Source organism: Haliotis asinina, chromosome 15, assembly GCF_037392515.1.
Source record: "Haliotis asinina isolate JCU_RB_2024 chromosome 15, JCU_Hal_asi_v2, whole genome shotgun sequence".
Taxonomy (NCBI): Eukaryota; Metazoa; Mollusca; class Gastropoda; order Lepetellida; family Haliotidae; genus Haliotis; species Haliotis asinina.
Window position 1 is genome coordinate 36,273,888 of NC_090294.1, and position 22,427 is coordinate 36,296,314.

General features: G+C 41.7%; 1 protein-coding gene across 1 annotated transcript; it reads right to left on the bottom strand.

Annotated features, from left to right (window-relative positions):
• Positions 1-756: 756 nt before the first annotated feature.
• Positions 757-22,335, bottom strand: LOC137265962 (uncharacterized). Its single transcript, XM_067801449.1, has 12 exons — positions 22,260-22,335; positions 19,614-20,112; positions 17,978-18,532; positions 9,572-9,629; positions 8,757-8,786; positions 8,312-8,400; positions 7,014-7,137; positions 6,133-6,255; positions 5,539-5,669; positions 4,220-4,296; positions 2,322-2,446; positions 757-1,631 (listed from the first exon to the last, which is right to left on the bottom strand). The coding sequence occupies exons 2-12, from the start codon at positions 20,085-20,087 to the stop codon at positions 1,486-1,488; spliced, it is 1,932 nt and encodes a 643-aa protein (XP_067657550.1). The 5' UTR covers positions 20,088-20,112; positions 22,260-22,335; the 3' UTR covers positions 757-1,485.
• Between the last annotated feature and the right edge of the window lie 92 nt (positions 22,336-22,427).

Below are 22,427 nucleotides of genomic sequence, written 5' to 3' on the forward strand. Positions count from 1 at the left end.
AATCTGACTTAAACGAGATTGGGTAAGTTTCAACAAAGACATTGTTGAGGTCTGATGATGCAGATATATATGTTTTCTATATAAACATGTTGGCAGGAAATGTCATCTTTGGTACAGGGAACACTGTATATACACTGTGCCTTCAGCTCATCACACTGTTCCACTACTATTCTACAACTCAAGGCACATATCAATGACATAAAACTGTGTATCAAGGACACCACGACACCCCACATCTCACAGATAAAAACATCGTAACATAAATGCATATTACCCAGAATCACAGTTCACTACACTGACACTGTTAAACACAATCATCGGTTACTATGGTATTCATTCCTCCAAAATATCATCTGCTACAGCACATCCTTCAAAACATACACAATCACATCTACTGGACGGAAACATCAAGTATACAAATGGCCCTCTAGCATTTTTTTTAATGAACACTGAAGTGTTCTGATCCACAACCTTGTCAGGTGCCTAACACATACAGAGTCAGTCCCTTGCCATTTCTGTTTTGTGGAGGACATCATGGCATATCACACAGCCATTACAGGCAATATATCACCTGAGTGGGTATTCAGACAGGTTACTGTCTTATTGAAATCATAACTACTAACAAAAACAGAAAACATTCAGCTGAACATAGCAATCTGTCCATCTGTTGTTGATCAAATGGCTATTTACATGAAATAAAAACAATAAACAAACTATAACAGAAGTCAGTGTTCGAGAAAACTTTTTTTCAAACACTTTTCTTCTTTAACTTTACTTCTTTTATATTTAAGTTGTTGTTTGTTTTAAAGTGTAACCTTTATGGTAATAACAGTGAGAAACTTTTCCTCCATTTGATCTGACTCTCGCAAACCCATTCCTTCATGTCCCTTCACACACTGAGGGGCTCTTCCCTCAGTTGCTTCTTTTTAAGTACAACACCAAACATTATCACAGCATCAATCCAGGGGAACCCCACAGACTCCTCCTTTCTCAGTCATCAAATTCCACCTTGCACACACTGAGGAATCCCACAGACCCCTCCCTTCTCAATCATCAGCCTCCACCTTGCACACACAGAGGAACCCCACAAACCCCTCCCTTCTCAATCACCAGCCTCCACCTTGCACAGTGAAGAACTCCACAAACCCCTCCCTTCTCAATCATCAGCTTCCACCTTGCACACACACACTGGATGTTGAAAATGTTGAATAAAAAATATTTAACGTGAGTAATTGTTCAAAATGGGGTTGGAAATCGAAGAGCACAACCAAGTGAAGAAATGGGTGTATACGTTTGATGGTGGCGATATTTTATTTAGACATGAAAAACATTTTTTGAACCGAAGGAGGAAGTATGTTGCCAACATTTGCTCGCTTTGCACGCATGTAAGAAGACTGGTCATTTTCTCTATGCTGTGCAACCCTATTTGTGCTACAGTTTGCCTGTGCTTGCACACACTGAGGAACTCCACAAACTCCTCCCTTCTCAATCATCAGCCTCCACCTTGCACACACTGAGGAACTCCTCTGTGGCATCTTCAACTTCTACATCGGCTGATGGCTTCTTCTTTAGATACTCTTCCAGATTCTTAAATACACCCTTTGTATTCTTTTTGGCAAGACCCTCAACTTCTGCAAAAATAAAAATTCACAAATAAGAAAAAAAACATTTATACAGAGAGGGTTTAAAAAATCTAATTTGCTTGGTGTTAAGAACTACTGTTACTTGACTTACTTATCAACTTACAGATGATTTGGTTGCCAAATATCCGGTATCAATGACTAGCAAACACTGATTACTTGATTTGAAGTAATATGAGCTTCTTAGAGTTTGAATGTAAGCAGTGCTATGTACACATGTAACACAATGAATTTTCCAGGAAACATGCAGCCATTAACGCCTGTTTCAACTTTAAGTTACTCTCTTTCATTACGTCAGTAACACCTGCAAAAGATACACATAATGTCTGATAGAAAACAGGGTGCAAAACATACCAGAATGTGAGAATGATATTCAGCAAACTAAAGCTGTAAAATTATGATGCTGTCATGTTCAGAAGTTTATACACCCATGACGGTCTGGGTGAGAATATTGGCCTAAAGTAACCCATGCTTGTCGTAAGAGGTGACCAGTGTTATCAGGTGGTCAAACACGCTGATTTGGTTGACTCATGTCATTGTGTTCCACCTGTGTAGATCGATGCTCAAGATGTCAATCACTGGACTGTCTGGTCCAGACTTGATCATTTACAGACCCCTGCCACATATCTGGAATGTTGCTAAGTGCAGTGTAAAACTAAACTCATTCACTCACTCACCTACCTTTAATAACATGCCCTGAGTCAGAGATAGTCTTCCCCTTCCGCCAGATCTGATAGAGATGCAAGTACGTCCCAACATAGAACTCATTCGCAACCTCCATCACTTGTCTTCTCCTATTGCACTCCCTGATGAAAAACAGGAAAAATAGCCAGTGATAAATTCTTGTGAGTGTCACTTGGATTTGCCACTGCTTGTATTTCAGTGTCATTTGGAAGTGGGACATCATCATGAAAGTCATACAAGCTGACGTGACAATCATGACTATAGCACTGAGAAATCAAAGATCATAATCTGGTCAAATTTGGAATTGACAGAGCATGCAATAATGAAAGCTACCAGTGTGTGGATAGCACTTCTTGTTTATTGCATAGAGTGACATTGTAATCCATATTGCAAACCAAAAGTCACTGTGTTCTGTAATCTGATTGGTTGAAAAACATGATCAAATGGTATTTGATTCCCGGAAACTGCAAGACTTTTCACTGCGTATTGACATGTAGAAACATCGCAAACAATTGTTTTGTTGTGTCATTGGCAGTGGTGACGTCATTCAAATCATATTGTGAATCATAAAGTTAGAATTACGTCACAAATGAGCAGCTCCAGATGCTACCATGGGAACCAGCTGAAACGGCCAGCTGATGACACTTGATGATACTGCTGATGATACTGCTGTACCCGTACTTGATGTAAATGAGTGCAGACAGTAAAACCCTTTGGTTTACTTTTTGGTTTACAATGTCGATAAACATCATGTGTTGGCCAATTTCCGGGTGTCATGGAGCATTTGAAGCCCAGGAATATTTCATTTGAAACCTCCGGCTGATGCTGTTGGTTCCAAATGCATTCCCATGCTTCAAATACTCAATAACACCCGGAAATTGGCCAACACATGATGTTTGTCTCCTAAAAGTTGTATATTTCATATTGACTTGCTAACTTCTAGAATGTCCAGAAAGCACAAATTCAAAAAAATTAATTTTGAACAGAAAGTTGTTAAACATAATGTTATATGAATTGTTATTAACTCAAGAACTAGTAAGCTGACAATACTACAACTTGCAACTCTTAGCAATGAGGACGTGGGGAATTTGTACATTTATTTGCAGCTACAGGTATTCTCTATGTCCCTACATTTTTCCTCTGACGTCTGGATCATGAAACAGGTACCTTGACTTCTACCCTTGATCTAGAAGATGCTAATGTTAATTAAATAGTCATCAAACTATTGACAGGTTGCAGTAGTTGAGTCTCTGACAGCAATTAATCTATGGTAGAAAGGAAAAACTATTGAAGAATTGACAGTATATATCTATCAATAGTTTTGTGATTGACTTCTGCTGAAAAATGTGCAGTGTAAAATACAGGAAGTGCAAGATTTGTGTTATTGAACTTTATGTTGTCATGTATATTATTATGGTTTGGATGCAGACTTGCAACTTCATGAGTTCATGACTTCATGTTTTAAGTTGGTTTCAAGTTTCTAGTCAGTTATCTAAAAAGACAAATTACTTCAATTTGTTCCTAATTCATAGAAATAATACTGGGTTCAAAATTTTGTGAAAAACCACTTGCCACAGGGCAAGTGACTTCAAGAAATTAACTTGTCCTGAATAATTTTCCATTTGCCCTGATTTTATGACAGAATGCGAAATTATTGCGAAATGTAGATGACGAAAAGAAATCCAAGTTTATTTCTAGTGTGAAGTCATAAGTGGATATTATCTTGTAGTCCACGGACATGTAAAATACCATTATTTGATTGCCTGAAATGAAAACTGACTTGTTGCGGGCATCGGGCGATGGGATTTTTGAAACCCTGCTATACATTCATTTGGGAAATGACTTGCCATCACAACAGGTGAATAGTCACCTGTACTGTTAGGTTTATCACTTACTTGTTGAGCAGTGCCGCTCGCAGTGACTGGATGCATATCCTGGACATGTTGATGCCCATCACACAGAATGGGAAGTTCTGAACAAAACACAATACATATATCAGGGCACTCATTAGAGAATTCACCCATCTGCCACATACATTGTTTGTTGAGTGAGTGAGTGAGTGAGTGAGTGAGTGAGTGAGTGAGTGAGTGAGTGAGTGAGTGAGTGAGTGAGTGAGTGAGTGAGTGAGTGAGTGAGTGAGTGAGTTTAGTTCTATGCCGCACTCAGCTATATTTGGCGACGGTCTGTAAATAATCTGGAACAGACAATCCAGTGTTCAACAACATGAGCATTGATCTGTGCAACTGGGAACCAATGACATGTGTCAACCAAGTCAGTGAGTCTGACCACCCAATCCTGTTAGTCGCCTCTTACGACAAGCATGGTCACCTTTTATGGCAAGCATGGGTTGCTGAAGGCCTATTCTACCCCGGACCTTCATGGGGCTGTTTCCATGTGAGAACAATGAATTGAAAAATAACTCAAAATGGTTATAGTGAATCTGAATAAGGTATTTGACAACAAATACTCTGTAAAAAAATATATCTGCTGTTTGTTTTTCTTATAACCCTTCACTGGAAGTTGTTTGAGAAAGTATTGTTATGTTTTGTGCACAAGTGTACAATGATGTCAACCTGCATATTTAACAAGATGCTTTCTTTCATTTTACAATGACTGGTATGACGATGCAAATAATCCACAGCAACTAGTAGTAGTCAGAATGTATATAGTGTCACATGTAAAACTGATATTTACTCAACTATTCCCAATATTGACTTATTTTGCAATCCAACATTAACATTTGGAGACAAACAGACTGTATACTTGGCAGACGGATGAATTCTATGCAATGAGAGTTACAATTACAATAACTGTACCTCTTTGGGGCTATTTTACAATGTTCTCATTTCATACCAAACAGTCTAAAGTTTGCATAAAATATTATATAAGTATACGAATTCAAATCTATAACATCATCTCATTAATGCACATTTATCATGGTTCACATGTAAACAAATGTGTGTTGTCCTTAGTTTGACACTAACTATGGCTCTCAAACCTTATTGCAGGAAAGTGAAAAAGGGCAGTCATGAATGAAATTATCTCTGTTTCAACAGCACATGACAGATTAACTCTTGCAATGTATTTTATGTTCATAATACTAGAATGAATGCGTAATTAAATCACAATTATTTTTAGTATCATTTTCAAAATAAAAGTGCAAATTTTACAGCTTGTCTGTTTTTTTTTATAGATGATACATTACTGGTCCAACCTGTGTAGGATGAAGAGACAGTTTATACACGTCCCGAGCAAGTTGTGCAGTTTTGGGGTTACGCAGGAAGTACAGAAGCTGCAACAATCCCAGCATTCCTACACCACGCAGATCAGTGCTTGGGTCTCGACCTGAGACAGAATGAACATGAAGAAATCCATGTCTTTGTATTGAATACATCTTCCTGATATTAAAGCTAATTCATAATTTCAAGCTCATGGGCAGTTCCAGTTATTGGTTGATTGATTGTTTGATTGATTGATTGATTGGTTTGTTGTTTAATGCTGCACTCAGCAATATGCCACGTATGTGGTGCCAATCTGTAAATAATCAAGTCTGGACCAGACAATCTAGTGATAATCAGCATCAACAAAATTTTTTGCGTTTGGATTATGATGACATGTGTCAACAATTGAGCAAGCCTGACCTTCCAATCCTGTTAGTTGCCTCTTTGGAAAAGCATGGGTTACTGAAGACCAATTCTAACTTTCTAGATGAAGGAAGCTATGGTGGTTAATGGGTCGAGGGTACAATCAAAACAAAACTGAACATATTTATCAGGGTGACTTTACATGCCATGTTACAGTTTACAACCTTGAAATCCAATCTCCTCCCAGTGATTTCCAAAGCGTTGACAATCGAATCGCGATCCTGTGAGAGTGCGGTATATGGACTGAAGGATTTGTACATGGGTCCTGTCCTCATTGTCCATCTGAGCTATAAGGTAAAGAAGGATACAAATGTCAATGGCTATCTGTGTGAAATAGGCTTCTCCCTAGAGTGCACATTTTTATATGTTCCCAAACAGGAAAGGTAACTGATTTGCGAGTGTTACAACAAAACCATCAGACCCAAAGCTTAGTCTTATACATTACGATAAGCAGTGACTTCTACATATCCATTCAGCAATCAGTAAAAGACTATATATAAATGGCACACCACATTTTGATATACACAACTGGATTCCTCCTTTAAAGTGAGGCTGGACCTAAACACTATGCATTGACAGAACTTACTTTTCATGTGAATCCATTCACATAAATTTACATGGCAAAGGAAGCTCAAAATCTTATCTAATTTTGGTGTCTGTTTGCTGTCAGGCTTACACTAAAATCCATGTTTACTGGATATGAAACATTGTATTTTTCATAAGGGACTCATCATAATTTATGGCTACAGGTAGGGAGTCATCAATTTCGTACATATGAAATGTTAAAAGAGTAATGGGAAGGGAGAGAAGTGCACTGATTTTGGAAAATGCCTTTCAAAGTAGAAATGCCTTTCAAAGAAATGCACTGATTTTGTTCAAGACATGCATGGGGGTCAAATACTTTGAACATAAATTATAGGGCGAGTCATTCACTTTGTAGATGCTTCTCCAAAATAATCATCATCATCACCATGGTCCCTTAGCTGCTATGCCTTTCAATGTCAAAAGTCTAATGCTTTCTTCTGTTCGTTTCCTTTACACTCACATCCAGCCACGCAGAAGATCAGATCTCTCTCAGGCATCAAGTCCCTGTGTATCTTTGGTGGGCCAAACAGGAAGTGTGTCAACGCTGACAACCCTCGTCTTTCAATGGATGTCTGAACGTTTGGCTGTAACAAGTACATGAAGACATGCTGAGCAAGAAATATACAATTGCATCTGTGTCATGACATTTGAGTCTAAAGCCTCACATATATTTTCAATACATTTCAGTCATAGTTGACAGACAGTCTGAACTGTCATTGTTACAGTGGCCATAACACCCATCATCCATTCATCATGAGTCTCACAAATGGGTATTATGAATTCTGGACTGATTCAGTTTTTGTCTCAGTTTTCAATGTTGGAACAGACTTCCTGAGATTCTTTCCTTACCATGACATTCACCATATATACATAACACCCAAGTGGGTTTTTCAGCACTATTCACAAATTTGTGGGTTCTATCAAAGTAGGAAACTTCATATGAGACATTCTTCCCACGTCAAGCTGAACGTCACTCCCTCTCCTCGAGTCTACTGGAGGACAGTTCTAATAGCTACCCAACCATGAAATCAAACAACAATTTTGTACTGTGCTGTCTGGAAGTGTAAACAAGATTCATAAACCTATCAGTAGTCTGGGATTACTTGTAGGCAGCAAAAAGCTTTTGCTGTTTGGTACCAATAAATTTAAACCTCAAGGAAGTGATAATTTAGCACAGGTTCTACCTCATAAACATCATGATTATCAGTGAGAAATGTAAACTTTATCATTCTAATGAACCCTTGTCTGGTATTGTTGAATATATCTATCTTAGAACAAGCCTAGTTTTGATGGTAAAGTGTACACTGAAAATGAAAGGTATCTTGAAACAATTCTAAACAAATTGTTCAACAACTATCAAACATCTGGCAGCTGTTTTTCATTATCTTCATGCATAACAACATATCAGTGCTATTCTCAAAACAACACACTATACACTTTACTCAAACAGAGAATTCAGAGGCCTACATGCTGATTATCTGATGGTTCAACTCACACAACATATTCTGGAGCTGTCTTCACGTCTGTTGAGAGGTATCCTGTCGCAAGCTGGTTAGTCAGTGTTATAATGCATATGTACAAACATGAAATGATTTTGGAAACTTAATCAGTTTACTGTTCTTGGATCATTTCCAAATTAGAATAAATTCATGTACTGGTAGTCATACTTGGGAATACATGGAATATATCCTGTGATACATATAATGGTTACAGTTCAAGACTTCAGGGAAAGTACCAACGCTGGTTATGTTCTCTAACCTTCACAGCAGAGAGATCCGAGTTCTTGAAATGGTCAACCGCCTCCTGGACAGACAGCAGGGGAGAAGGGTAGGCCTGTACTGTGCTGTCTGGAGGTGTGAACAAGATTCACAAACCTATCAGTAGTTTCAGATTACTTACAGGCAGCAAAGTGCTTTAGCTGTATGATACTAATAAAATCAAATCTCAAAGAAGTGATACTTTATCAGTAGACCTACCAAATAAACATCATGATTATCAGTGAGGAATGTAAAGTTTGTCATTCAGATAAACCCTTGCCTGGTATTGTTGAATATATCTATCTTAGAATAAGCCTAGTTTTGAGGGTACGAGAAAGTAAAACAAGAAAATGAAAGTTCCTATAAGGTATCTTAAAACAATTCTTCACAAATTGTTTTGAGATTTCTTTACAGAATTACCTTAAACAGACAGAAACATTAGCTACCTTGTGCTGCACCCTTGTTCTCTGCAAACTCTGAAAACATAACGGGATACAGTGATCAGGATTTTACACCTTGTATTACTGGTGTCTTGGAATGTGTATTAATTGATATGCATCAAATAAACCTTCTGTGTTCCATAGGGCTGCAGTGAATACACTAAATGGTAAATATGATACATATCACGAATACTGCGAAACCAAAATGAAGAATTATTCATGAATATAATATTGTAGTTCAGTAATTATTGCACAGTATGCAACACCTATGTTGACAGTATCAATCTGTCAACCAGTGATCTCATGACATTCAAATTTGGTATGCAATACTTAAAGTTGACAGTAACATGTGCAGCCTTGGAAAATTACAAGATACATCTACTGCAAGGCTAGTACAATAATACATATTCCATTCTTGCATATCTCACTATGCAAAAAAAGAAAGGGATTCAGGTTAAACATGCTCCTTTAAGAAAACAATCATAAATATTTCTTAATATTCAGTTCTGATGACCACAAATAACAAATTGAATTCATGAAGGGCTACGGTTTGATTCACCGAATATGTGAATGAATCGTAACAGCCTTAGCCTGTTCCAGTAGCATGAACAAAACACAACTGTGAGAGAATGCAATTGCATGATCAGCATGAGGGTCAGTTTCTAAAATATCCTGATGTAACATTGAAAACATATCTCCATGAAAGCAGTCATTATAATCCACTGACATGACAAACAAGTATTTCATCTAACAATCATAGATATACTCAGTAAACACACACTGATATTGCACTCACTGTAATCATGGAGCAATTAACTCACCTGCTTGTATTGTGGTAACATTCTCCCAGTCATCAGAATTGTGAAGTTCAGGAACTCTCTATCAAATAGAGAACAAAGCCAAGCATAAGAATTTACCTTTAGAATTTAGAATCATACTTAAACACTTAAATCTAAATGAAGGTTAATTCATCTAATTAAAATCAGATCATGAGCTTAGTACCCAAGTGCCTTAAGGAGGATAACTGGGAAAAAAAGTGATCTTTTGTTCACAATTGGGATTATTTATATACTCCTGATTACCTTTTTCAATTCAGTTTTAACACGACATCAAAAGAAATAATGTACATAGTGTGTATACATCTGTTATTTAAATAAAAATACAAAATGAAAATCTAAATACAAAGTGGTATATGATACAGCTGTCACTGCCATCAGTCTAGTCATAGGGCTTCAGGTTTAGTAAGTCATCTCTGACAGGCAGAATACATTCCTAGCAACCATTTCTAACCCAGAATCCCAATAGGTTCCCAACTACTTCTCATCTTACTACATTGTTTCAGCAGAATTTAATTTGCATCTCAGATATGAAAGGCCTGTCACAGACATATATCCCCTTACAGATGGTTTCAGGTACAAACCTAGGAACACTGTCTTCGGATGATGGGAGATTCCCACTAGACTAGTTACGTAACAGCTGCACAATATCTGATGTCTCTACCTATCTTGCAAAGGAACCAACACAGGCATTCCATAATGGAAATGATTAAAAAGTAATATAAACCTAAAATGTGCTTCTCACTGTATATTAGGTCATCACTTATTTTACAACAATAAACGCGTTTTAGGTTTTGTAGGGACCGGTTTTACTTTTGGCTAGAAAGACCTATTCCCAAATTTTACTTTTCGTTAGTTACTTTCATCTTTTCCCAACTCTGTATGAACATCAACACTCAAATGATACATGAGTGTTTGAAATCAATTGAAAAATATCATTCAGAAATAAGCACAAAGCGCAAATGTTTACCTTGCTAGCAAGATTGGAACTGCAATTCTTTAATTTGTAGGTAGATGCTTTAGCACACAGCCATCGGGCCAACAAGGGAAAAGGGGTTGACATATCTATTTGTAGTTATTAAAATTGATTTTACATGTACTTTTCTTATTGTTATGTAGCTTCAGTAAATGATTATCTACATTGTAATTATCCATCATTGACGGTATATGTATAGGAGAAAACACGCCTCAGAGGTTTGGGTAGACAATGTCAGGATTTCCCCACCCTGATGGTTCTACATTGTCTAACAAAAGTTAGGAGAAGTGTTTTCTCTAAAATATATACTGTCAGTGATGGGTAATTACAATGTAGATGATCATTTAATGAAGCTACATAACAATAACTGAAGCGTGTAAAATCAATTTAATGACAGTAACTAGAAGTAGATAACTTAATGGCATCTTTTTTGTCAGCCTGGTGGCTGTGGGGTAGAGCGGCTGCCTACGGATCTGAGAATTATGGTTCCAGTCTTGCTTAGAAAAACATCTCTGTTGTGAGTTTAAACTTGAACAATACTTTTCAATTGATTTCAGACATATAAATTTAGGAAAAGTAAAACCTGGGAAGCAGTCTTACTAACGAAAAGTAAAACCTGGGAAGAGGTCTTTCTGGCGAAAAGTAAAACCTGTCCCTCCAAAACAAAAACTTATACAAACCTGTAGAGGTTATGAATTCTTTGAAGAATGTCCTCCTTGGGGTACATATAAGCATTTTTATGTCCATTAAAAATCCCTACGACAGTTGTAACTATTTTGATAATAAAATATTTACAAAACAAAAAACTCGTTTTTGTCTTGTGGGACCACCTTTACAGGGCCCCCCAGGCCCCCTACAGCCAAGAGCAGGTAACTCTGGCCGTCTACCTCGCACCTCACTTTTCATGCTGAACGTATCAGACAGAATGAGGGGAGGCGGGTGGCCGTACCCCAAGGAGGACATTCTTCAAAGAATTCATAACCTCTACAGGTTTGTATAATTCTTTTTCAGAAGAAGTCCTCCTTGGGGTACATATAAGCATTAAACAGACTCCCGAAGAGAAGCAATTGGGAGTGGTATTCTGTCTGACAGCAACAGTCCATTCGATCGAAGTGCAAATCTACAATCACACGGAAATAGAAAAGGCACCGACCTGGTCACCTGACCGCTGATGTCAATCAAGGCGGGGGCGTGACAAAGCTGAGGACCCGCTTGTCAAAGCTTACATGCCCATTGGCTAGAATTTGGGAAATCCCAAATGAGAAACCCCGCCCACCCAAATCAAAGTTTGGAGACCTGGACGTACGGGACACTCGCCAAACTGAACCTTGTCCATACCGCACTAGCAAGCTAAGCAGGGAAATGGAAAGGAAAGTAAGGCACCCAGCCAAAGAGGGCGGGACTAAGAAACCATCACCAAATATCACCGCCGATAAAATGGGAATGGATAGTTACCCAACACCGAGTGCAAACAGATATAGTTATCAAACAAAGCTTAATCAGCTTGAGCAGAACTATTCTGTCTACTGCAGGGAACTGACTGACCGAACCGAGCACACTCTCGTGAGTGTCTGTTCAGTTGGTAATGACGGTTCTGACGTGGCCACTGCTCTCACTGAGTGAGCTGACAACCCCTTTTTGGGGAGATAAGCCTTTAGGTATATAGACCTTGTAGCCTGCGTATCAGTCGGATAGCCAGCCATTCCGCCACCACAACAGCAAAATAGCTGTTTCTCCGTACGGAGCAAGGCTATTCTCTTAAAATAACTTTAAGAGGTTTCATAACGTCTAATACACGAACCTTACGGTATGTATTATCAGACGACGCAGGCAGCATGCACCCAGTTAGATCGATAGGCGCGGTCATTCGAAGCGAATGATCGAATTTTTTTGGGCGGTATGAATCCGGTAAGCGAATGCTAACCCGATCCTTATGGAACATAGTAAGATCCGGGTCTGAAAACATGACGTGTAAGTCGCTTACACGTCTACCAGACGTAACCGCCACTAAAAAGTCGTTTTCCAACTTAACAGTTGTAACGACGGGTTGGCCAAGTCATAAACGAGAGGAGTGGGTAACCATTCCAATACTCGAGACAAATTTCACGACCGGACGCAGTCTGTCCACGCCTGCAAGAAAACGCTGTACCCGGGGGTATTGTCCCAACAAGGCACCCTCAACGGGTATGTGGAAGGCTGAAATAGCCAGGGAGTAGCCTCGAATCGTAGAAGCGGCTAAGCCAGATTCTAAACGAGACGGTAAGAACTCCAATACTTCAACTACAGTCGAAGAAAAGGGATCGAGAATCCCTCTATTTCCACACCAGCGCGCATAACAGGCTCACCTATCCTCACACTGTACATTTGTGGAATCCGTCCACGAAGCCAAAATTGTGTCTGCAACTGATGCAGGAATTCCGCTCTTTTGGAGACGATTCCGGACAGTGGCCAGGCCACCCACTGAATCCTGGGGATTGGGGTGAGGCTGGCCGTCCTGGGATAGTAGGTTCGGTCGCCGCGGTAATAGTACCGGCGGCTACACTAGCGACCTGAGTATTACCGGAAACCAGCGTTGAGACGGCCACAGAGGTGCGAGAAGCACTAGTAGCCGCGCTGGTTGGGTGGCAAGCTGAGACAGAACTTTGGAAATCAGGGGAATTGGCGTAAACGCCGACACCACCCTGTCCGTCCAGTCCCGCTGGAAGGCGTCGGCGGCAATCGCTCTCGGATCAGGAATCCGCGAACAAAAACCCCGGAATCTAGTTCGTCACTCCAGAGGCAAACAGATCCACCTAGAACGACCCCGACAACTGGGAGATAATCCCGAATATCTCCCGATCGAGCAACCACTCGTGGGGAGCCAGAACACGTCGTGAGAGCGCATCTGCACGCACGTTGTCGACCTCTGGGAGATACACAGGCATAACCCGTATGCTGAACTGATCGCACCATAGTAGAAAACTGCCACGCCTCCTGAAGGAGCGACGGAGACACAGTGCCGCCCTGCTTCAGAATGTAGGACATCGCCGTCTGGTTGTCCATCTCTAGACAAACCACTCGGCTTCGAACCTGATCCACGAAGCGTTCGAACACCAACGTCACAGCTCTCAACTCTAACACATTGATGTGCAAGGTCGCCTCTTGGTCGGACAATAGTCCCGACATCGCGAGGTCGCCCAGGACGCATCCCCCCCAACCCTGTGAGGGAGGCATCCGTCTGAACTGTGAGCGACGGTACCGGGGTCATCAGAGGTAAACCTTTGAATAGATTCCCGGTATCTGTCCACCACCGCAAGTGACGTATCAACCACTGGGGAATAGCCAGATTCTTCTCGTAGCTCTCCGAGTGGGACCACTGTTGTGCTAACGCCTGCTGAATGGAATGCATTCTCCGACGTGCACGCCAGACTATGTCCACCGTCGCCGCCATGTTGCCTAGCAACTGAAGCCACGTCCGTGCTGAGGCAATATGGGACTGAAGGAACCTTAACACTATGCCCTGTACCTTAAAAATGCGCTCTTGGGACAGAGAAACCACCCCTCGGGTTGTCTCGAACCTCGCCCCTAAGAAAACCAGATCCTGCCTCGGCACCAATTGATTTTTAAGATAGATAACCCAACCTAGTCTGGTGAGAATATCCATCACCTGCTGTGTGGATTCTCGACTTAGGTGTTGGGAGAGCGCTCTGAGGATCCAGTCGTCCAGGTACGGGAAACAAAAGTTGCCCTGCGCCCTGGCGACCTGAACTGGTACTAGCATGAGTTTGGTGAACACCCTTGGCGCCGTGGAGATGCCGAAGGGGAGCACGCGAAACTGATAACAAAGCCCGTCGAAGGAAAACCGAAGGTATTTCCTGAACTCGGGATGCATCGGTACATGGAGGTATGCGTCTTTGAGGTCGATTGACGTAAGTCAATCCCCTGCCTCTACAGACGAGATCACTAACCTCAGTGTCTCCATCTTGAAAGACGGCACCTCTATCAAGTTGTTCAAACCCTTGAGATTTAGAATGGGTCTGAACCCTCCGTTCTTTTCGGTTACCAGGAAATAAGTGGAGTAAAACCCCATAGTCTCCTGTCCTGATGGAACCATCTCTATAGTTGCCTTGTCCAGTAAAGACTGAATTTCGGCACGGAGGATTGCCACCTTTTCCGGCGACTTCGGCACCGGAGTGCAGCGAATCCCGGCAAAAGGAGTAAGCTCTCGCTTCCACTGTGGCGTGTGGCCATCCCTGAGTAATAACGGGAGGCGACCACCCACAGGAATTTCGGGTAGAAGGCAAAGTGTCCCGGCCGACGGCAGAGATTGCCGCTTGCAACGGGACAACTGAGGGCTCCGGAGGTACTCCCTTTACCCCTGCCCTTGCTCTTTCGTGCCTGTAGTGGAGCAGTCCACTTCGGCGCATCCTTAGACTGAGTCGCAGGATAGCTTGAGCTGAGGACCGAAGGCCGCAAGCGAGAGGTGGAGGGTTGTTCAAGAAAAGACTTAAGAGTCCTTGAATTGACTAACGGCCTCCGCAGCCTCACTAACTCCCGTCAAAGCCCCCGGGAACAGGGTCAAGCCCAGTCGGAAAGGCAGAGACAGCAGTGCCTGCTGTGTAGCCGGTGAATACCTGGCGACAGCCATAACCTACGAAGGCCAATCACAGCATACATCATCTGACTCGTGAACGCATTGAGTCGCGCGTCAAATGTGAATGCACCTCCGTAAGTTGCCGCTCTAACGTGGACGAGGAAAAATCCTCGTCCCCGTCCTCCTGCGACACCACCTGCCTCTGCAAGACAGAGGTAGGCTGAGTGCACCGCAACCTTAAGTTGCTGCACGGCGTTCCGATATTGCTCCTCAAAGGAGCGGAAACCGAGCGCAACACCTGGTTCGATGAGGTACAAAGCGGCAAGCGGCGACCCTGACAAGCCGACGCCTGGCAGTGGCCAGACGACCCCCCAAGCGCGATCGAGGCGTACACGCACTCGTCGACAACGGGAGGGTCAAATAGCGCATCGTCCCCCATCAAGTAGCCGGTCAAGCTCTGGGAGATCGAACCGCGAACGGCTACCCTACAGGAGCGGATTAATTACCTCACTGAGGAGTGAAGGTAAAATAGGCAATTGAGCCTCAGCCACCCTACACGGAGCAAACGCTTCCCCAAGAAGACGAAACTCCGCGGGATCGGGGGCGTCCGCAGGGACGACCACCTGCGGCACAGCCCCTTGATCTCGGCTACCCTGCACGGAGTAAACACTTCCCAGGAAGACGAAACTCCGTGTAATCGGGTCAGTGCTACCGCGATCCATTCGCGTACCTGCCCCGGGGACGAACGGAGCGAAAAGCTCCGAATCGGCCTCCGTCGGTTCGCCGAAAAAGGAAGGCGTCGAGACCTCGTGAGATCGACCGCCGAAGTAGGGACCCCGATGCACTGAGCGGAACCGATGCAGGCGGCAAAGCCGGTGCTCGAACCGCCAGTTTGGTTGCCGGTAACCCCGACGCACAAGGGACCCGTCAACAAGGACAACAGACCCAGAAGCGCCGAGTTGTCGGAGTCGGCCTACCTCTGGTTCACTGAAAAACCAGGGTGCCGAGACCCCGTGGTGTCGACTGCCGAAGCAGGAACACCCGATGCACTGAGCGGAACCGAGGCAGGCGGCAAAGCCGGTGCTCGAGAACCACCAGTTAGGTTGCCGGTAACCCCGACGCACAAGGGACCCGTCAACAAGGACAACAGACCCAGAAGAGCCGAGATGTCCGAGTCGGCCTACCCCTGGCTAATTGAAGAACCAGGGTGTCGAGACCCTGTGGGGTCGGCTGCCGAAGCAGGGACACCCGATGCACTGAGCGGAACCGAGGCAGGCGGCAAAGCCGGTGCTCGAGAACCACCAGTTAGGTTGCCGGTAACCCCGACGCACAAGGGACCCGTCAACAAGGACAACAGACCCAGAAGAGCCGAGATGTCCGAGTCGGCCTACCCCTGGCTCATTGAAGAACCAGGGTGTCGAGACCCTGTGGGGTCGGCTGCCGAAGCAGGGACACCCGATGCACTGAGCGGAACCGAGGCAGGCGGCAAAGCCGGTGCTCGAGAACCACCAGTTAGGTTGCCGGTGACCAACGGTACGAGACCCGATGGACCGGCACCGGCAAGCGGAATTGCACCCGAGCCGGTGCTCGGTGCAAAACCCCTAGAGCCAGCTGGGAAAACGACACCAGAGCCGTAGCTTGGATCTGAGATTCCCACAGGGACAGCACCCGTGCCTGAGCCTAGACCCAAGACTTGGGTGCACCCCGAAACTGTAACAATCAGAACCAACTAATGGTAACTGATGTACAGAAAACATACGCAATTGAACACACAATATGCAAAATATAAACGCACGGGCGATAATAAATTGCCAAAATACATTAACCCAGCTAAACAAGAAAGTATAAGCGGATAAATGCAATAACAAGTGTGCACACACAAGTGCGTAATGCAATGAAAAAGACGAAAAGTCTTAAAAACCAACATCCCCATTTTGACTGAAACAAGAACAAATGGGTTAAGACATCTTAGCATGTAAAACATACTAATAAGAAACACGTAGGAATAAGTGAGACGCAAGCGAAACACTTCCCGCACTAAAAAAGAAGCCATAAAGACCGCCATCTTGCCTGCCACATGACAGGAAGATAGGACCCGACCGGCAAAGTTACAACAATATATGAATGAAAATTTCAGCCAAGAAATTCCAACTAACGCCCGTGCGAAAGAAAAGGAACCATACATACAGTAGCTGACTCTTTCTCACTCATAATTCCGTAGGCAGATAGCACAAAAACTATCTAAATGGACCACACACGTCTTTCTAGTCGAACGACAGCATGAAAAGTGAGGTGCGAGGTAGACGGCCAGAGTTACCTGCTCTTGGCTGTAGGGGGCCTGGGGGGCCCTGTAAAGGTGGTCCCACAAGACAAAAACGAGTTTTTTGTTTTGTAAATATTTTATTATCAAAATAGTTACAACTGTCGTAGGGATTTTTAATGGACATAAAAATGCTTATATGTACCCCAAGGAGGACTTCTTCTGAAAAAGAACTCAAGGGCGGTTATTCTGGGAAAACAAGAGATGACTAATACATAGTGAGAAGCACAATTTACGTTTATATACGTCAGAGAAAACATGCTTCCGAGGGTTTGGTAGACAATGTAAAACTAGAACGGGAGGGAAATCCCAAGGGGCAGAGCATGTTTTCTCCTATACTGACAACCTATCATTTTCAATTGCATATTGACTGCATTTCATCATACAACATGCTTTGCATACCAAATTAATCTCTGGTCCAGATTTGACTATTGACAGGTAGCTGTCACATAGCCAGATTACTGGTACAGCACTAAACAACAAGCATACAAAAACTCATTTTACAGGCCCTACATGACTCACTTGCAGCCTGTCTACAACTGGCTGTGGAGATGAGGAACTGGTCACACTAGAGGAGATGGATGGTAGCCCTGACGATACAGGGGGGTTGGTTTCCCTTGAAGTAATCGCAGTTGAACCAACACCCCCTGTGACTGAAGGCGATGTGGTGGGGACATTTTCTTGAGGTGAAGATGTAACATTTGGCTGCTGTGCAGGTAGGGCGGATGGCACTTCAGGATGGATGCCTGATGACAGAGATGATCCTGAAGGCAAGGCTGTTTGATCTTGGGACATTTTTGGCAGGCTTGGAGGGCTAACATGTTTTGACAAATCAATGCCACTGTTTTCATTTGGACGATCTGGAACCTCAAACTCGGAATCAGATTCAGACTCTTCTCTCTGGAGAACTTCCTGTTCTGCATATTCATTCTCGAACTCGGAATCAGAGTCTTCACCTTCACCAGATTCTCTAGACTTCTTGGTAGATGACAAAATATCATGACGGGTATTCTCTGGGACTGGGCCAGATTCAACTATCACATCTGTCAAAGATCGCACACTCTCTCTCAGTAAATTCTGTATGTAGAAAATATTAAAATATCATAGCAATCTTTGTCATTTCTTTGCAGAACTACATTACTTCAAAATCCACTTCCACTTCCACTTCCTTCGATATTCTGTTTGAACAAGGCCACAAGTAACAGATCAAGTCCTCGCATAAATCTTCTAAATTTCTCATAAATAAATAAAAACCAGATATAAAGTCAGTGCCATGTTACATCCATAACCTAAAATCAGTACTTAAAAAGGTCCACCTTATGTCATCCGGGTGAGTTTGAGAATGTCCACTTGGTATATTCTTTACGATTGTTTACTGGGCTGGAATGTACTCATGCAAGGCAGGGTAACTGCCAACGCACTTATATACACAATCTAAACAAAAACATTCACTGGTCATTGTCATACTGCTTGGTACAAGGATCCATACATCAGACCATATTATCTGAAGGAGAAGTCTATAAGATATTTTTCTTACAGCCATGTTAAATTACCAAGCATCATTTTATTTCATTTTGAAGATCAATAAGCTTGCTGCAGACTGTATGACATATAAACAAAATGTTGTTTGCCTCTTGACTGGATTACTAAACTCAGCGAAACATATTCTGACATGCTTAAAACTTCTATATAATTGCTTAATATGTTTAAATTGAGTGTGCAAAAGATTCAATGCATAAAATAGTTTATATAAAGCAGTGAAAATCAATAAAGTACATGTGTAAATAGTGAAACAAAAAATAGCTAATCAAAGGCTTTCAAACTCTGTGAACTTTATGCATCAGAGTGTGATGTCACACGATTGTCAGTGACATCTGTGGATTGTCTGTGGAGAGTTTGGCAGTTACTATGGCAGCATATTTGTTCCAGTTGTCACCTAGTGATAGGGGTGACATGGAAACTTGCTAAAGTGTCAGTGACCAATGACATTACAATATTTTACATGAAGGTAAATTAAATTATCTAATTCATTATATTAATATTTTTGACCAATATTCATGTTTGATGCCCAATATTTAAATTTGTTCCCAACATTCAGATTTGATGCGTAATATTCATTACATGTAGCATATTGAGTCTTGCAGTGTATTTTATTTACCTGATCTTGATCCTGTACATGGAAAGTCTCTTCTTTCACCAAGGCTACTCCATCCTGTCCTCTGTTCATAATGTTCAGACCACCCGCTGATGTATCAACAGATTTTGTATGTTCTGTCACTTTCTGATCAATCAGGATGTTGGTAAATGCAGGTGCATCACTAGCCTGATGTACATCCAGTTGTTGTGCCTTCTGGTCTTGTGCAGCACCCTCTTGCTGCTTTATCATATCTTCATGCTCCTTGACATGATTCTGTTCATCTACCAGACCCACACGGCTTGCATCATTGTTTATATTAATTGGGATGAGGTACCTGAGTGCTGACTGTTCTCTTGAGCTGTCACTGTTTTCTTCAATCATGTCACTGCTGATGGCCATGTCTGCATCTGATTTCCCACTAAAGTCAAACTGAAGTTGGTCTAACTCTACTGGACCTGACATACTCAGTTCAGCTGGACCTGTATCTCCAGACATGTTGCTGTTTTAGTATTGCATACAGCTGAAATAAAACAGATATATTAGCATATCATATACCTGCAATATAATCATTATTTACTAAACTATAGAATGACTGCTGTTTCTGTTTTGATGTATTCATTATTTCATGCAAGTCTGTTTATCAGTAGGGAAAGGGAGTAATAGATGGTAGACACACATTGGCCAATGAAAGTGATAGAGTCACTGACAGCAGCTTCAGTAAAGCAAATCAACAAAGTTTCATGCAGTAAACTGCAGTAAGCGATCATGCCAAGACAACAGAGGAAAGAGTTCCTTCCGTTCCCCCATATTTCTTTTGTGACAATGCCATGCCTGGGGCCCTTATCACACATGATCCTAAGAATTAATTTTGGGCCTTTTATAGTTACTTTGGTGTGTTCTCTTGTAATTTTTGTGTTTAGATTTAGTTAATAATTTTAGAATATAGTAATTTATAAACATTATTTGGGACCGGGGAACGGAAAGAACTCTTACCACAATAGACGTCATCATATACTTCCTAGGACTCTTGTCATTGTATAGGGCAAACTCGCGTAAGCAATATTCGCCCACCTAACACATTTCAGCATGGTATGCGGAATTAACAAGGCACATGGAAATGAACATTTATACAAACCTTCGTCAATATAAAATATTTATATAAACATATGTTTCATCACTATCATAGTAGGCCGAAGCCATCATCCACAGGACAGTATCAAGGTCAGACATCAAAATTTGACATCAGCTTGATCAATATTTGTGACAGCTAAAATCCCTACAAACAGCATGGTGAATAGTTAATGCCAACAGCTGATACCAATGTAACATTGACGTTCATGTCTAACAATGCTGATAAGAAGGTTTTGGTCAGGAAATGTTCACATTTTGTCTACTTTTGTCTTTTATGTAAAAATTTGAAGGTAATCTTGAATGAAAATTTAAATCACTTTCTACATCCCCGTGGAGACTTTAACTGAATAAACACAAACATATGCATGTAATTTATTAATTAAAACCATTAGATTTTATCATAAAGAGTCAGATTAATTGTTTTAACCATGTAACTTTTCATGAAAATATCTTGTAAACTTGTAGGTCTTGTGTCAGAAATGGTCTTCCACAGTTATGTTTCCCGTACAACACTGGGGCCCACTTTCTGGGGTCATGACCTTTTAGCATTACCATTTACTAAAACAGACGACTGGAAGATCGGTGATATCAAGATTGAAAACTGTTTTGGGGGGTTTACTTTCGTCTGGATGTTTTTGCATGAATACAGAAGGGTAAAAATACGTTTGCTGGAAAACTTTGGAAAAAAGCTCTTCTTTGAAGTTTGTGGTTTCCGAATCGCGACAGCAGGAAAAGAAGATGAAGTCTTGTTTACAAACATGAAATCTTTCGTCTCACTTTTATGTGTAGTGACAGCGAAAATCCGGAAGTCATGGGTGCGCGAAAATAGATGTCCGCGAACTTACATTACGCCAGGATAACACAATGTGACAATGTTCATTTTCACGCCTAACTTGCCCACTTGAGAATATTCTGTACTTGTAATGGGTGCCAGGCAAATAGCCCCAGCGACAAAACACCCCAGCAAATTTGGTCAAAATGCCCCAGATATTTGGTGAAATCGCCCCAAGTTTGGTCAAAACCTTTCATTTTATTCTTGAAATTTACAAAAGCATTGATAACATGCAAATAATTGGTGTTACAGTGTTGTCGATACATGAATATTACTTTTGCTCTTATCAGGTTACTAGTTAAATATTTATCAGAAACATTACTACATAGTATCACGTGAAGACTGTAACATGGAAGTTTTATACAGATTGTAATTCTTTACCAAATAATTGGTATTACGGTGTTGCCAAGACATGGATATTACTAATAATATAACACATAATCTCATGTGAAGAATGTAGCATGGAAGTTCACAAAACCATTCATTTATGCCATATACTAGACCATTTTGAATAAACTGGGGCGATTTGACTACCCCCCTGGGCCGATTTGACGAAATAGCTGGGGCATTTTGACCAAATTTGCTGGGGCATTTTGTCGCTGGGGCGATTTGACCGGCACCCCTTGTAATCAGAGACTACAACGATGCCAGTGTCGGTCTAAATTTAATACGCCTTCTTCAATCACATTGACATTAACTGGTACCTTAGATCATCTGTCAGTGACAATATAGTCACATCATATTTGGAGGGATGCAGAATTTGACAAGTTTCGCCATTTGTAAACACTACAGGAACGCAGTGACTGCTTTCAAGCAAACAAGCTTAATTAAGACTACATAAAAACAACCAATTGTTTTTTCAGGTATTTTCA